The 16,348-nt window shown below is 42.6% G+C and overlaps 1 protein-coding gene across 1 annotated transcript in view; it reads left to right on the top strand.

Annotated features, from left to right (window-relative positions):
• Positions 1–16,348, top strand: part of TNFRSF21 (TNF receptor superfamily member 21) — a 59,791-nt gene that overhangs the window by 32,595 nt on the left and 10,848 nt on the right. The window contains exon 4 of the mRNA XM_050950762.1: positions 5,737–6,002. Within this exon, the coding sequence (XP_050806719.1) occupies positions 5,737–6,002 (266 nt within the window). The remainder of the gene's footprint in view (positions 1–5,736; positions 6,003–16,348) is intronic.

Below are 16,348 nucleotides of genomic sequence, written 5' to 3' on the forward strand. Positions count from 1 at the left end.
CTGGATAGGCACAAGTAGCTCAGAACAGAGTACTGCTTTAACATGTGAACCCCTAGAGCTAATACTCCAGGACAATAAAATGTCAATTATGTTTCATTACTTGTGTGGATGATTTCCTTTTACAGCAACAGGCTGTTAGCAAAGCTTCTACCAAGTTTAATATTGGTTGCAGTTGGGGCACTTATTCCTCATTCTGTGGAACTCGGAGTACTTGTTTACAGCTGGTACAGCTAGAACAGTGTGCGCTCATCTTAAATTCTTACATGGTCCTCATTACCATAGTATCTGAGCACCTTATCTTCTAGTTAGTTTCCCCTCTCATCATCTCGTGTGGCTTAGGGAAATGCTATTATCCCCATTTTGCAGATGGGAACTGAGGCCCAGTTCCCAAGTGACTTGTCCAGGGTTATCCAGGAAGTCCTTATCAGAGCGGGAACTTGAACCCAGCTCTCCTGAGTCCTAGGTTAGTGTCACAACGACTAGCTGATCCTTTCTGGTCTGTAGCGGTGGAACACCTCTGAGGCTAATGGTGTCATTTTATAACAATGGCTCTTACATTTGTTTTTAGCAGGGTTGAAAACTTTGTGCCCTAGAAGTTTTGAAAAGATTTTATCCTAATGTGTGAGCTTTTCATTTATTTATGACTAAGGCTGCATTTTATGTCACGGTGATCATGGAAGTCACGGAATCCATGACTTTCAGAGACCTCTGTGACATTCTCTGCTTCAGTCCCAAGGGTTGCAGGACCCTTGAGCTGGCAGCTAGTGGGGCCCTGGCAGGGTTCCAGCGACAGGCAACACCGGTGACAGGGCCCCTCTTCAGGATTCCAGGATAGGAGAGAGACACCTGAGGGGTCTCCCCCTCAAGGTTCCAGTGACAGGTGATGTCCCTCTCCACCTACGTGAGGCTACCTCGGGCAAGTGGCTTGGGGTGTCCTATTTTCTCTTCAGGAAATATGGTCACCCTGCAGCTCCCAGCCGCAGTAGGCAGAGGAGGAACCCCAGAGCTCCTAGCCACCACGGTGGCAGGGGAGAAACCATGGAGCTGCAGCAGCAAAGGTCACAGACCAGTCACAGCTTCTGTGAATTTTGTTTGTTGCATGTGACCAGTCCGTGACTTTTACTAAAAATAACCGTGTCAAAATCTTAGCCCTATTTATGAGAACAGTAGATTAAAATAGGATTAAAACATGTCTGAGTGACTTTAGCCATATCCTGGAGCTTTGCGATTTTGAGCGGCATGGCTAAAGTACAAGAATTCACAATACTTGGCACTGATTGTTGCTTTCAGTGATCTCTAAGAGCCTTTCCTCTGCTTAAATCTCTAAAACAGACTCTTTTCCCTCTGAACCTGATATCTTGCTTGTTTGTTAGTTTTTGTTTTTAACCAAACGTATTAAGGAAACTTATCTCCAGCTATGGATGGGCTGGATGCCCCTGGAGTTTGTTGTGTGTAAGATTATTCCATGAGGATGTGTTATCTGGGCAGGATGGGAAAGATAAAGCCAACTAGTGATTAAAGGTTTTGTTTTCATGTTGTAAATATGGTAGTGATTGTATATTTATTAATCCCAAATTAGGAGGTACTGGATCTTCCACTTAACTGGAAAAGTTAGTTATTTTGGAGTTGTTAACTTGATTGTTCTGGCTTCTCAATTCCTGTAAGTGCCACGTACGATCTGGCAACTGAAATTGCATAGCACCCACCATTAAAAAAAAAAAATAGTGACTTGTATAACGGGACACAGTTCTAAAGTACAACAATGTTTGTCAGAACTCTTCTCTAGTGATTGCAAACATGAGACTTCATGTCTCTGGGTTATTTTGAGCAACAAACTGTGCAGCTTTCTCCAAGGTGCTGGTAAAGCTAATACTCCTAGCATCACTTATGTAGAGGCAAGAGAACTGGAAATAGTCCTTCTATCTTGCTGATCGTTGGTCTTATAATAAATAGGGCTGACAATTAGTCGCAGTTAATGCATGTGATTGATGCAAAGCACATTATTTTTCAATTCGCCTCATACAAGTCCACTCCGTCCTACTTCTCGTTCAGCCAATCGCTAAGACAAACAACTTTGTTTACATTTATGGGAGATAATGCTGTCCACTTCTTACTTATCTCACCTGAAAGTGAGAACAGGCATTCGCATGGCACTGTTGTAGCTGGCGTTGCCAGGTATGCTAAACTTTCGTATGTCCCTTTGTGCTTTGACTTGTAAGCTCTAAAGTTTTACATTGTTTAGTTTTTTTTGAGTGCAGTGATGTAAAAGATGATAGTTCTACATTTGTAAGTTGCACTTCCACGATGAAGATCGCACTACAGTACTTGTGTGAGGTGAATTGAAAAATGCTATTTCTTTCTTTTTACAGTGCATATATTTGTAATAAATAATACAAAGTGAGCACTGTACACTTTGTATTCTGTTGTAACTGAAACCAATATATTGGAAAATATAGAAAACATCCATAATAAAATTAATATTCTTTTTAATAATGTGATTAAAACTGATTAATCACGGCTATTTTTTAAAAATCTTACGGTTAATTACAATTATCTATTTAATCATTTGACAGCCCTAAGCTTAAGAAGCAGCTCACTGGCGCATAGCTTTTAGAACGTGGTGCTGTGACACATTCTAAATATTAAAGAGAAAGGGGTGGGTGAGGTATTATCTTTTATAGGCCCGACTTCTGTTGGTGAGAGAGACAAGATTTCAAGCTTACACAAACTTGTTCAGATCTGTGCAAGTTGGAAAGTTTTTGTTTCTCACCAATAGAAGTTGAGCCTATAAAAAATACCTCACCCATCTTGTGTCTCTAGTATTCTTGGACCAACACGGCTACACCACTTCATACTTCTAAATATGGTGCCGACTCCGTGAGTGCTCTGGGGTTGAAGTACCCACTGGCAGCCCCCCATGAGAACCTCCCCCCCAGTGCCTCCTGCCTGCCAGCAGCCCCCCCATCAGCACCTCCGCCTCCTTTTGAGTGCCTGCCGTTGATCAGCTGTTTTGCCTCAGCTGTTTTGCGGTGTCAGGAGGCACTGGGGGGGGGGACTGGGAAGGAGTGAGGGTGCAGTGTGCTCAGAGAAGGGGGTGGAACTTGATGAGGAAGGGGTGAGGATGCGAAGCAGGGTGGGGATGGAGTCTTGGAGGAAGGGGTGGAGCTGGGGGTAGAGTCTGGGCGGAGCACACCCCGGCAGATTAGAAACTCAGCGACTATACCTTTAACTTTTCCTTTGTGCCTCTATATATTGTCAGTCTTAAATAGTTGGTGACTGCTTGCACTTACTTAAATGGCCTTGTTTAAACACTGCTGTTGCAAAGGTGGCTGCTTCTAGCCAGCATGGGTTTCTGTAGATCCTGCAAGCACAGCTGATCTACCCTGCCCTGGTACTGGTTTATGAAAATCATGCCAGCATCGCTAATGTTTCATCAGGAACATGGCAGCGTCTGTATGTATGCAGGGGTTGCCTGCAGCTACGATGGGTCATGTCCACGTGAGTTTTGTTAATGTCGGGCTGGCAAAGATGGTGTAAAGACTTGTGCAAATCTTTCACCACTGAACAGGTGCTCGCAGTGTCTCTTCAACATCTGAGTGTGTTGGTGTGAGGGAGGGATTGCAGCACCAGGATTTTACCACTAAAATAGTGACCCTTCCAGGGAGGGGCCTGTTTCTAAATTGTACATCAACGTTTATGTAGCAGACTTGTCAAAGAGAATTCTAGGTCCAGTACTGGGGGACAGCCTCCAGATCTTAATCCAATTTATAGTAAACTAGATTTGGCACCCATAAATTATAATACTGGATCTTTCCCTTAGTTGACTATGATGGGAGAGAATATGAATAAGTGTTTTGTATTTAAAATGTGAGTTGGCACTATCCGTGATTAATGGAAAGTGGGTCACATGCCAGTTTAGACTGGCTTAATACACATGGTGCCTGTTTCTTGGAATATTGAAAACTGTGTTAGGCTAGGGTATAATTTAAATGTGAATTTTCACCAGTTTATGTAGAATGGTCTCTTAAGCCCACTTCACTTTTATATTGGTTAAGAAATGTATGGGTTTGTGTTGCTTACATAATTTGTGGCTTGAATCTTCAGTGCTAAGTGCAGAAATGCAGTAACTAGGGTTTTTGCAGCAAAGAATCCTGTGGCACCTTATAGACTAACAGACGTTTTGGAGCATGAGCTTTCGTGGGTGAATATATCTGACGAAGTGGGTATTCACCCATGAAAGCTCATGCTCCAAAACGTCTGTTGGTCTATAAGGTGCCACAGGATTCTTTGCTGCTTTTACAGATCCGGACTAACACTGCTACCCCTCTGATACTTGACACCATGCTAGGGTTTTTGCTTAGTCTAAAAATTGTTACCAAGGTTGTTAAATCTGATCCCACTGGGAAAGGTCCCAGATCTTCTCAGTATTTCTCTGTAAGCTATTGCTTTAGTTGCCACAAAGATGTTATGTGACTGCAAATGGGTGGGGAAGTGGTCTGTGTGATCAGGAAATGAAAGGGAAGCCGCTCATGAGGAAACCCAAGATGTGGCCCACCCTGTGAAAACTTGAGAACTGCTTGTATGAAAACCAGTTGTGTGCATCCTTTGTGTGGCTGCTTAAGGTAGATTTTTGCTGAGCTTACTTGCCTAAAAAACAAAACAAAACCTTTCTTGCTTCAAAACAATGTCTTGTCTTGTAACTTGTATCTGAAGGTTTGTACTTGCTGAGTCCTTCTCCCCACATGGATGAACTTGGCTTTTAATTATATCCCTTCTGAAGTTTCACAGTGAGAGGATATTGTGTTGGTAGTTTAGTGGTTTGAGAGATATGGTGGGTGGAAGGCGGGAGGGGGGAGAGAGACTTTTTAACAGAAAACTTGGATCGCTTTGTGTAAAGTATTTCATGTAACAACAGAGTTGTGCTTTTTGCCTCCTAAACCTCAAGTCTTTCAAATGTCTCCACAGTGTAGCAGAAGTTTACACATGGTTGTAGCTAGCAGAGTCTCTCACTGTTATGGGGCTTTAATATTTGAGAAAGCAGCTGTTACTTCTGAAGAAAAGTTCAGATGACACATCTTTTTCCCTAACACACCCAAGTCAGTAGCTGGGTCACAGCTTCAGTGCTTTTGTGCAGGGCTGTAGAAAACTTTAATCACTCTTCTTTACTAGGGATCTCTTCACACCAGAGCAACCCATAGACAGTTTCAGTCGAGTAGCACTGCTGATGCAATGCATAACTGGATTTCATCACTACTGGATGAACTAGATAAGATTGCAGTGCAGAGGGCCGGATAACTAGTGCCCCTCTCACCAGAATCCACTCTGAAATGTGTAAACATCCCCTGCCCCAAATCAAACCAGCAAGTGAAGGGCTAGTGGCCAGGTATCATAATGTAATGCAACCACCAATGAGGAAGCTTTTAAATGTTAGCCACTGCTCAAACACAATAGCTAATTTTAGAAGATGTCTCTGCATCAGAGAGTATTTTACACCCTTTACATACATAACAAGAAGTGTCAAAGGTGAGTTATTCAAGCAAAACACTGGGAAGTAGCAGGCCGCCCAGTATTATAAACATCCTTTATTGCTAATGCAAGACCTAAAAAGGTGTTATATGTAACTCTTAGCTGGAAGAGACCCACCCTTCTGCTAGTACAAAACATAAATAGTTTGATATTTAACTGATAAAAGGCTGGAAACTGCTGTGTTTAAACTCCACCTCTTCTGTCTGACAGGCATTGACATTCTGAAGCTAGTAGCAGCCCAGGTTGGAAGCCAGTGGAAAGATATCTACCAATTTCTGAGCAATGCAAGTGACCATGAGATGGCGGCTTTCTCCAGTGGGTACACGGCAGACCATGAAAGGGCCTATGCCGCCTTACAGCACTGGACCATCCGAGGCCCTGAAGCCAGTCTCGCTCAGCTCATCAGCGCACTGCGGCAACACAGACGTAATGATGTCGTGGAGAAGATCAGAGGCCTGATGGAAGACACAGCCCAGGTAAAGTGTATGTTGATTGCAGAGGCAGCTTGTTTTATTTTTTTCATTACAGTCTTCGTCACAGAAATATGCACTAGTCTATGCTTCCAAGGCCAGGTCTACACAACAGACCTATGTCGGTGTAAGTACATCACTCAGGGATGTGAAAAATACACACCTCTGTGCAATGCAGTTATACTGACCTAACCCCCTGTGTAGACTGGAGGGCTTCTCCTGCCAACATAGCTACCGCTTCTCAGGGAGGTGGGTTAACTGCACCAATGGGAGAAGTGCTCTCATCAGCGAAGTAGCGTCTTCACTATAGCACTGTACATGAAAACAAGTCTCAACCTGCAGGCTTGGTATCATTCATTTCTTTATTTCAAAGCATCTTGTGAGCTCTAGAACTGGTATACAGCGGAATCCCAGGGTTCTGGTCCGCTGCCATGGACGTCTTGCCAGTTACTTCCATGTGAATTTGTTTAGGTTCCAGGTTAACTGAAGGTTAATATCCGCTAGGGCAGCTTCCAGTAGTACAGCCTTTCTGTGGGGGCCCCAAACTGCAAAGGGGCTTATGTTCAGGCTCCAGCCCGGCACGGTTGAGCTTTGCTGGAGCGGAGTTCTCGTGCAGCTTTTCTCATGAGGAGCGGTACTTGTCTTTATGAACTCATACCTGAACCCTTGCTAGGGCGGTGCTTGGGGGTGAGGGGAAGATCTCCTTAGACTTTCACTGTCAGCATTTCTCTTTCCTGTGGTGCTGCCTGCTATTACTGTTTTGTATGTCATTCAGATTGCCTCATGGTTAAATAGCTCTTAAAACTATTCCAGGATTTTGCATATGGAGGTGCCAGCCCTCACATGAAAGGTAAACTGCAAACAGTATGCATACCTTTATGGTATGCATTAAGAGCTACCCTTGCTGGAGCAGCCTCAAAATTGGGTGCTCCCTGATGTTTGAGTGCTTGATCTTGCAACCATGTATTGTGTTACTGGGTCTTTCACACTTCGTAGTAATGACTTTGTGCTTAGGCTTTAAGTTAATTTTCAAGAGAGATACTTGGGTATATAGAGCTTCCTAGTTGTAACCCTACCAGAGTCATTTGTGCATGGAACACAGCTTCTTGTTCCATGTTTAAATAATGAATAGTTTCGTCTTGCAGTGTTCAGTGCAACAGCTTCTATTCTAATATAATCTAAATAGCCCAAAGTATAGAACTGCCTGTCTGGTCTTCATGCTGTTCTCCAAGACTTATTGCATCCAAGCTTTAAAACCCTAAATGCAAACATAAGACATAATTAAATGTGAAATCAAGTCCTGACATACTTTAAATGTATATATTTTTTTCTCTGTGGTATGCATGCATGAAATTTCTGTTGCATATGTAGCATATCAGACTGACTTTCCATGTCTCCTTGAGTATGTAGTAAACTGTTTTTTGTCTGGTTACATTTTGACATTGAATATCTGATAAATCCTGAATTAGGAGATCAGATAAAATGACATTTTGGTTTGGATTTGTCATCAGTATCCAATTAGAAAAATTAAGATTGCCCAAGAACAGAGAGAGTCAGTGTTGGAGGACTTGTTGAGGCATCACGGTCAGTAATTTAATTAAAACCACTGGGTACTGTACATCATTTTTTCTCCTGTCCTAAATTCTTATCTTCACTGTTATGAAATAATTCTCAGGGACTAGGTTTTTATAGCCTGGGAAGACAATACATTGAGAGGTAAATATCCTGAATAACTACTTGATGCTTGCTTGCACCAAAGATATGTCCATATCAGGTTTGATCATCACATTTCCTGTAAGAGGACTTGTAAAAACAAGCAGGGAATAGATACATTAGTACACTACAGGCTTGGTTCAGTTGTAATCTCCACTGCCTACAGTTACAACCATGTGTGTAAGGTTTTTCTGTGTCAGACCCTCCTCTCTGTTGGGTTTAATGAGCAACAGTGGCCCCAGTTCAGCAACGCACATGTGCTGAATTCCAAAAACTGGACCTTGGTGAGGAAATGGATTTCTGCAAAACCCATTCCAACGCAGAGAGCACATGCTTGCACTGTATAGGGCTGTCTCACTTTGAGGTCGAGAAATAGAGACACTTGTTGCTTAGGAGCGCTGCAAAATCTTTCATGGGAGGAATATTTTAAAAAGTCGCCTAAAAGTTTTGTCTCAACTAGGATGTAAAGGTGTTTGGAATCTGTCAGAAAACTAGAACATCACAAGAGATAACACTGAGCGCCAAGCGATTAAGGGGCAGAAATTTGTAGATAGCAAAAAAACAGCTTTAGATGGCCCCCTTGGTGAACTCTAGTGCCTGCTAATGCCCATAATGGAGAGGATGACTTCTGTTAAGTGGTCCAAATGGGCTCTTTCCCTTTTAAAACATGAAAGCTCACAATATTTGTTATCTGAGACCTCCAGCAAGACTAGACTGGATGTTCCTTGTATTTCAAAGATTTAAAAGAGAATTCTTAAGACCACACACGCACAGAACAACACTAACTCACCTGTATATATCTCCTAAAAGTAAAAAAGGAATGGAGTACAAATGCAATTTTAAACATTGCAAGTCATCTTTTAAAAACTAATTCATGAGCATCTCAGCGAAGGAAACTTAGTAGGTCTGTATCATTGGGAACTCTTCAGTAGCCTTAGGCCAGGTCTATACTTGAAACATTTGCTGGTACAGTAATATTGGTTAAGGATATGACTCTTCTGATATTTGTATACTGGTAAAAGCCCTAGCATAGACCCAGTTATGCCAACAGAAATATGCTTTTCCTGGTATAGCAAACTCTCCTAGTGTAGACTAGGCCATAATACCGTCTTTCAGAAAGCACTGCCAAAGTGACCTCTTTACTGTAAGAACATGACAGACTGAGAGCTTGTTCTCAGAAACTAACGTTATGGGGAATGGGCACTATTTGAACACAAGTGAGAATTGCTGCTCCTGAGCTGTTTATAACCAGATTGTGTTCATCTCTGGAGTGTGGTGCTAGTTCAATGTCTTACTCTGGGCTTTTGTATAGCGGGATGGTATCCAATTGGATAATGTAGAAACTTTTTTTTTTTTCTGACTCATTTTGGGCAGGTGGCTGGGGTCTTTAGAATTTAGAGATTTACTAAAAATAGTGCAGGAATACATCTTGCAGAATCCTGGGCAATAATTATTCACTGGTAGGAAATAGGAACTGGTGGGATTTGTGATCTGAATTTTAGGAGCATGGATGTCAGGGTAATGTGGATGCAGTGATGGGTGGAGTGGAGGCCTCCAAGCACAACTCTCACTGGTAACCTCCAGACTAGGGTAATTTGGCATCCCAAGAGTTGCTCACGATATTTGACTTGATCTGTCTCTCATCCCTGTTCAGTGTTTGGAATCACACTGACTTTATTTAGCATATGCAGACCAGTCAGGCCAAGCCTCCGCATTCTTATCAATGATGTTCAAGGTGTGAAGACCTCCAGGAAGTTGTCATTTTGTTATCTGAGTTCTCAACAGTATGTGTCATGGTTTGTGGCTGCCCACATTCATATAGTGGCCTGTCTGTAGAACAAATTCCATGTCCAGTACGAAACCGATTCAGAAGGCTCCACTGCCTTTGTGGTAAATCAAATCCAGGTTGACTTTGAGTGGGGTCTGAGACAAGATAATTATTTGTCATTTTCTCTGCGGACCGTGAAACTCTCACCACAAGTCCTCTGCCCCAGTGGTTCTCGCGTGAGTACCTCTGGGGGGTACAGAGGTCTTCCCAGGATACATCAACTCATCTAGATGTTTGCCAATTTTACCACTGGCTGCCATATGTAAGTAGATACACTATTTGAAAGGGCACAAAAATCCTGTCTGTTGTACTTGTTAGGACATAGCCGTTGTCACATACCTGCTAAATAAATTGTTTAGTGTTCCTTAGAATGCAGAGCTCATGGAGAACGCGGAAGCAGAAACACCCAAGGATGTTAACTGTGAGATGGAATCTGGTTTTACTTAAAAGCTAGGAACATTTTCTACCTTTTAAAAGAGATTGTGTGAATAGAATGCTGTTCAGTGGAGCACACAGGAGGCATATAAATAGGGAGTGGGGCAGGCTAGATAAAAGGGCCTTTTAAACCAGTGGTTCTCAACCAGGGGTACATGTATCCCTGTGGGTACACAGGGGTCTTCCAGCAGTTACTAGTTTTACTACAGGCTATATAAAAAGCACAAGCTAAGTCAGTACAAACTAAAATACAATAACTTGTTTATGCTCTATATGCTATACACTGAAATGTAAGTAGAATTTATATTCCAATCAATTTATAATTATATGGTAACAATGAGAAACTCAGCGATTTTTCAGTAATTGTTTGTCTAACACTTTTGCATTTTTATGTCTGATGTTGTAAGCAAGTCGTTCTAAAGTGAGGAGGTGAAACTTGGGGTACACACCGCAAATCAGATTCCTGAAAGGGGTACAGCAGTCTGGAAAGGTTGAGAACCACTGCTCTACCATAAATCCCTCATCTGGTAAACTTCTCCACAGAGAGCAATGTGAGGGCAGATGACCATGTGGTGGATTAAACACGTTTTTAATTAACGGTAGATGTGGCATATCATGCAATTTCACGCATAATACTGCGTGCTTAATCTTCCAGAACAAGTGTTTGAAAGTAAACAAGAATCCTCACCTTTTTACAGATGGTGAGGCTTTAAAAGCCTTAGTTTCCATTGTCTGCTAATTTTGGACACTTGAGACTGGAGTGTTTACAGTGCTGAGCTCCCTTCAGCTCCCAATTTGGAGAAATTGTAGCTGCTAAGCACCTTTAAAAATCAAGCTGTTTGTACTTCAGTTTCCAAATCTAAAATCACCTGATAACTTAAAGGATCCAGGCTGAGACATCCACAGCTGTCCAAGAGATTTGGGTGCCCACTTCTTGTAAATGGGAATTGGGCATCTGATTCTCACATGTGGCTTCAAAAATCTAAGCTCCAGGCCTTAACATTCTGGCCATTATTATTTCTATTTTGGAGGCATCCAAATGTGCCAGTTGGGCTCAGAGCTCTGTTGTTCTACGCGCTGCACAAACACGCAGGAAGACATAGCCCCTGCCTTCAGTAACGTGCAAACTGACTAGACCACACTTTGCCTTTACAGGATGTCATAGGTGGGATCCTGCTTGTTCTGCTCCCATCAGAGGTGCCAACTTTCTACTGTGCTGGGGAGTGCTTGACTCCTGGCTCTGCCCCAGGGCCCGCCCCATTCCTCCCCCCGAGCACACCCACCCTCACTCTTTCCAGCACCTCCCACATGCTGCAGAACAGCTGATGGTGGAAGGTACTGGGAATGGGGAGGGGAAGGGTGCCATTGGGTTCTCAGCACCCACCATTTTTTCCAGTGAGTGCTCTAGCCCCGAAGCACCCATGGAGTTGGAGCCTACCACTCCCACATGTAACCTCAATAGGATTACACATGCCCAGTGAGTGGGACTTGGCCTAAAACTAAGTGGATTTGGTAATAGAAAGACATACACTTCTTTGCATGCATTTCATCTTAAAAAGTGGATAGCAAAGCCTTGCTTCCCTGCCTAGTCATCTGCATATGCCTTTTTGTGGTAGGGAAAGGATGTATTCCAGAAACTAGCTTGCTTGTTGCCTGGGAAACAATGCAGCTTGATAAGGACTGTGGAAATGCCTTCAGTCAGCCTGTTGGTGGAAGATAGCAGGGCTGACGGCACTGTTTCTTCGCATAACTATTGTACCTCGGAAAGAATGGAAATGGCATAGGGGCTAGAAAGGAGTTTAACAGGGAACAGAATACTGTGAAAATCCCAAGGAATATACTTAACAAGCTTGTCATATATCAAAACATTATTCAAGCTAAAATCTCCAAGCAACAGCTCTGAAAGATATTCCTTTTTAAAAAGTGCTGTGTTCTGTTTCTCCAAACATCATATGGCATCTGGAGGCTGGCAATCTACCCTCAAGCCTCTAACGATCACTTTCTAGCAGTGGCATTGGTTTGCTTTCCTGGAAAGTAGTGAAATTAGGTCACTAATCTCTTCAGCAAGCTGCATGAGGCTTGCCTACAGGAGTTCAATCAGCGCTGCTCTAATGGTTCATTTAAAAAACAATTCGGCTGGTGCAGCTGCCTCTGTGGACACTTTTTTTATTTCAGTTTATCTTAAACAGATTGCTAATCAGCTTCTTCCAACAGCCCCCTATTGTGACTCTAGGCACCCTTGTATTCACAGGCTACATACTACTGCAATGATATTTTGCACAAAATATGCCTCGTGAGGTGTCATAAGAGAGCCTATAACATTAGAATAATGTAAAGTGCTTGTGTTAGCCTTATATATGAAGTTCTTAATCTCTGTATGATGTTACTAAAACATGTTTAAGACAGCCTGGCCTAGGTAGAGGTGATAAACAGGTCTCCCCTAGACAAAGGAATGTGGGTTTGCCTCAGTTTACACACTAGCAGTATACAAAGCCATCGAGCTAAACCAGTGGGTGGTGGTATGTTCCTGAATTCAAGAGACAGAAAATTAACAAGGCTCCTGCACCCCAAAGAGAGACAGGAGACTGAGTCCCCAGGAAGCCTTCCTGACATGTAAGACACAGAAATCCGTTTGGGGTATTTAAGAAACAGAGAAACTCCATCTTTATCCTTTACTTTAGGAGACAAAGAAAACAGTCTATTTAATCTCTTTGATGCATCCTGACTGGTAGGAGGCTGAAAAGGAGACTAGATGAAAGAAACTTTCTTGAACAAAGACTGCACCCTAATAAGTTTTAGGCTTTTAGACATAAGAACGGCCATACTGGGTAAGACCAACGGTCCATCTAGCCCAGTATGCTGTCTTTCAACAGTGGCCAATGTAAGGTGCCCCAAAGGGAATGAACAGAACAGGTTATCAAGTGATCCATCCCCCGTCACCCATTCCCCGCTTCTGGCAAACAGAGGCTAGGGACACCATCCCTGCCCATCCTGGCTAATAGCCATTAATGGACCTATCCTCCATGAACTTATGTAGTTCTTTTTTGAACCCTGTTATAGTCTTGGACTTCACAACATCCTCTAGCAAGAGGTTCCACAGGTTGACTGTGCGTTGTGTGAAGAAATACTTCCTTTTATTTGTTTTAAACCTGCTGCCCATTAATTTTATTGGGTGACCCCTAGTTCTTTTGTTATGAGAAGTAGTAAATTACATTTCCTTGTTTACTTTCTTCACACCAGTCATGATTTTATAGACCTCAATCATATCTCCCCTTAGCCGTCTCTTTTCCAAGCTGAAAAGTCCCAGTCTTATTAATCTCCCCTCACACGGAAGCCATTCCATACCCCTAAAAATGTTTGTTGCCCTTTTCTGAACCTTTTCCAATTCCAATATCTCTCTTTTGAGGTTGGGCAACATCATCTGCACACACTATTCAAGATGTGGGCATACCATGGATTTATATAGAGGCAACATGATATTTTCTGTCCTATTTTCTATCCCTTTCTTAATTATTCCCAGCCTTGTGTTTGCTTTTTTGACTGCCGCTGCACATTGAGTGGATGTTTTCAGAGAACTATCCTCAATGACTCCAAAATCTTTCTTGAGTGGTAACAGCTAATTTAGACCCCATCATTTTATATCTATAGTTAGGATTGTGCATTACTTTGCATTTATCAACATTAAATTATTTGCCATTTTGTTGCACAGTCACGAGTTTTGAGGGATCTTTTTGTAGCTCTTCCCAATCTGCCTGGGTCTTAACTATCTGTAGTAATTTTGTATCATCTGCAAATTTTGCTACTCATGTCAGCTGAGGCCCATGCTACTTGTTATCCTAGGTGCAGTTGTTTTTAAAGGGGTGGCTAGTGCAGGGGAATTCAGTGTATCAATCAAAAGGTATTCCTGAATCTTCCCAGTATTAGGGCTCTAGATTCTGTTGCTGACTCGGCACTTGACATGCTATGTGACATTCAGTTTTTCTGCAGCTTTCTGCACCTGGGGGATGGTGAAGGAAAAGAGGATGTGAAAGTTCCATATGAAACAGTATTGAAAATAGCCTATAGCTGTTCCGAGATTCAGTTCTGTTACTTCCTGTTGTCAGAGCTCAAAACCCTTTGGTCTGAATCTTTTCAGCAGCTCTTTTCAAACGTAGCCTAAATCTTTTGCTGTTTCAGACTCCTGGTTCATGAATGATTTACTTAATTTCCCTTTTTAGCAAAACAGAACTGGGAACTTTTGTAAGGGAGTTTACAGCTAAATTCCTCACTTGCAACCCCCCTTCGAGATGGGAAGGAATTAAACAATACACAGATGTCAGTCTGTGTAGTGCGGGGGTTCTCAAACTGGGGGTCGGGACCCCTCAGGGGATTGCGAGGTTATTACATGGGAGATCACGAGCTGTCAGCCTCCACCCCAAACCCCGCTTTGCCTCTAGCATTTATAATGGTGTTAAATATATAAAAAAGTGTTTTTAATTTATAAGGCGGGTCGTACACAGAGGTTTGCAATGTGAAAGGGGTCACCAGTTAAACAAGTTTTAGGGCCCCAGGTGTAGTGAGTATCTGAAATGCAAAGGCAGCCAATTAAATAAGAAGGGTACATGAAAACATATTTTCCCCTGAATTTCAGGAATGCAGTTTTTGACCATCCATTGTACCCAAGTGGAGTGTAAAGAGACCTAAATTTAGATTAAGGCGGCTCTTCAGGGGAAACTTGCATCAAACTAGATGAGATATGGGTGTGTGTGGTTATGGCTGACTATCAGTTGGGGTTTGGGGAGTCTGTTGGTGATCTGTCTGAACACGGGTATACCTTCTAGTGAATTATTAGGGGTGGGAGTTCAAGACCTTGAAGGACTTAGTATGAACTGAGGGAGAACATGCACTGTGGGTGTGACAGTGCTGTTCTCTAAACTTGTTAGGGAAATGTAGTTAGAGCCTAGATTTCGAACTAATCCTCCTCTGGATCCACACTGGTTAGTGTGGTTGATGCCTGTAGTGCCCGTGTAGTTTTCTTTTACAAAATCTTTGGCAAGTTCAAGGCTATTAGGATACAACCAGTATTGTAACCAGCTGCTCTGATTTGATTCTGTTTGTTTGTAATGTAGACAAACCCCAAGATTTTGACCTGTACTATGACAAACCCTAATCTGGTAATAGAACCATGGTGTGTCTAGTCTACACTAGCGACAAAGTATCGGAACAAACACTCTTAATCATGGCTGGCGCCCCGTTAAACTTAATACCATTAAAACTGAGTCCTGCATGCACACTTCAGGAAGACATCTCCCAATAAACATCATTATTGATGTTAACAATGTTCTTGGCATTCTGCAGGGCACAAATACAACCCTGGCCCCAAAGAGCTTAACCTTTCAACAGTAGCCACCCAGACTGAATGCACTCAGAAATCAGAGGTGGGGAAAATATGGATTTTTTTAAGTGGCGTTTTTTTGAGGGAAGGGGGTGTTGAGCTGGAGAACTAAAAGCGAGGGTGTTTGGCATTGCGCACACAATTTCTGTCATCTTTCAGACTCTTATGTGCAGGAGAGATGTGAAGATTTTGTAGGAGTCTTCCTGGTGCTTGTAATTTCTTTCAAAATGGCCAGTCTCTTAACTTCGAGCCAGAAAAATTATGGAAGTGTATTAAGAGTGAGAAGCCAATTGTCTGTCTTTCAGTAGACACAGCAGAACTCTCTCTCTGTCTCTCTTTCAGCTGGTTGACCAGTTAATGGTAGCAGTTTAACTGACTTTAAATTAAAAAGACCTTTCAGAAATAAAATATCTTCCGTTAATGAACGTGCATATATAAAACTATCTTGGAGGGGTGGTGTGAAGTTCCCCTATTGATAAAAATGAGCTTGGAGTGCTGAAGAGGGTTGGGAAGAGAATCACAATTTAAATGTCTTCCTCCTTTGAAATTCTGTACAGGAACTTAATCTGGTGTATACTCCCACCCCCTACACCCCAAACAGTGATCAAAACTGCCAAGCTGTGGACATTAAGTGACCCCACCTAACTTCCTCCACCGGTGCAGATAATCTGGAAACTTTAATTTAGAGGGCTGATTGTAAAACAGCCAATCTTGTGCCAGTTGAATATGCTCACAATTTATTGGGGTGCATCTTCCTCCTGTGTGCATGGAGGGCTTATTAGTTTTAATGAGAGTTAAGTGCTTTGAGAGATTATTCATTGCAGTCTCACCGGCAGTGCGCAGTGTCATGTTCCTCCCACCTGCTATGCCTGCTGTTCCTTCCGGTAAGATCATGCCTGCTTGCAATGAGCGCCTGCTGAAGCATGTCTAGTCTGCTGTACTGTTTGTGCAGAGTATGTCCTCCCTCTCAGCTTGGAACTGACTGGGCTCTCGTCAGTTTCA

Source organism: Gopherus flavomarginatus, chromosome 4, assembly GCF_025201925.1.
Source record: "Gopherus flavomarginatus isolate rGopFla2 chromosome 4, rGopFla2.mat.asm, whole genome shotgun sequence".
Lineage (NCBI taxonomy): Eukaryota > Metazoa > Chordata > Testudines > Testudinidae > Gopherus > Gopherus flavomarginatus.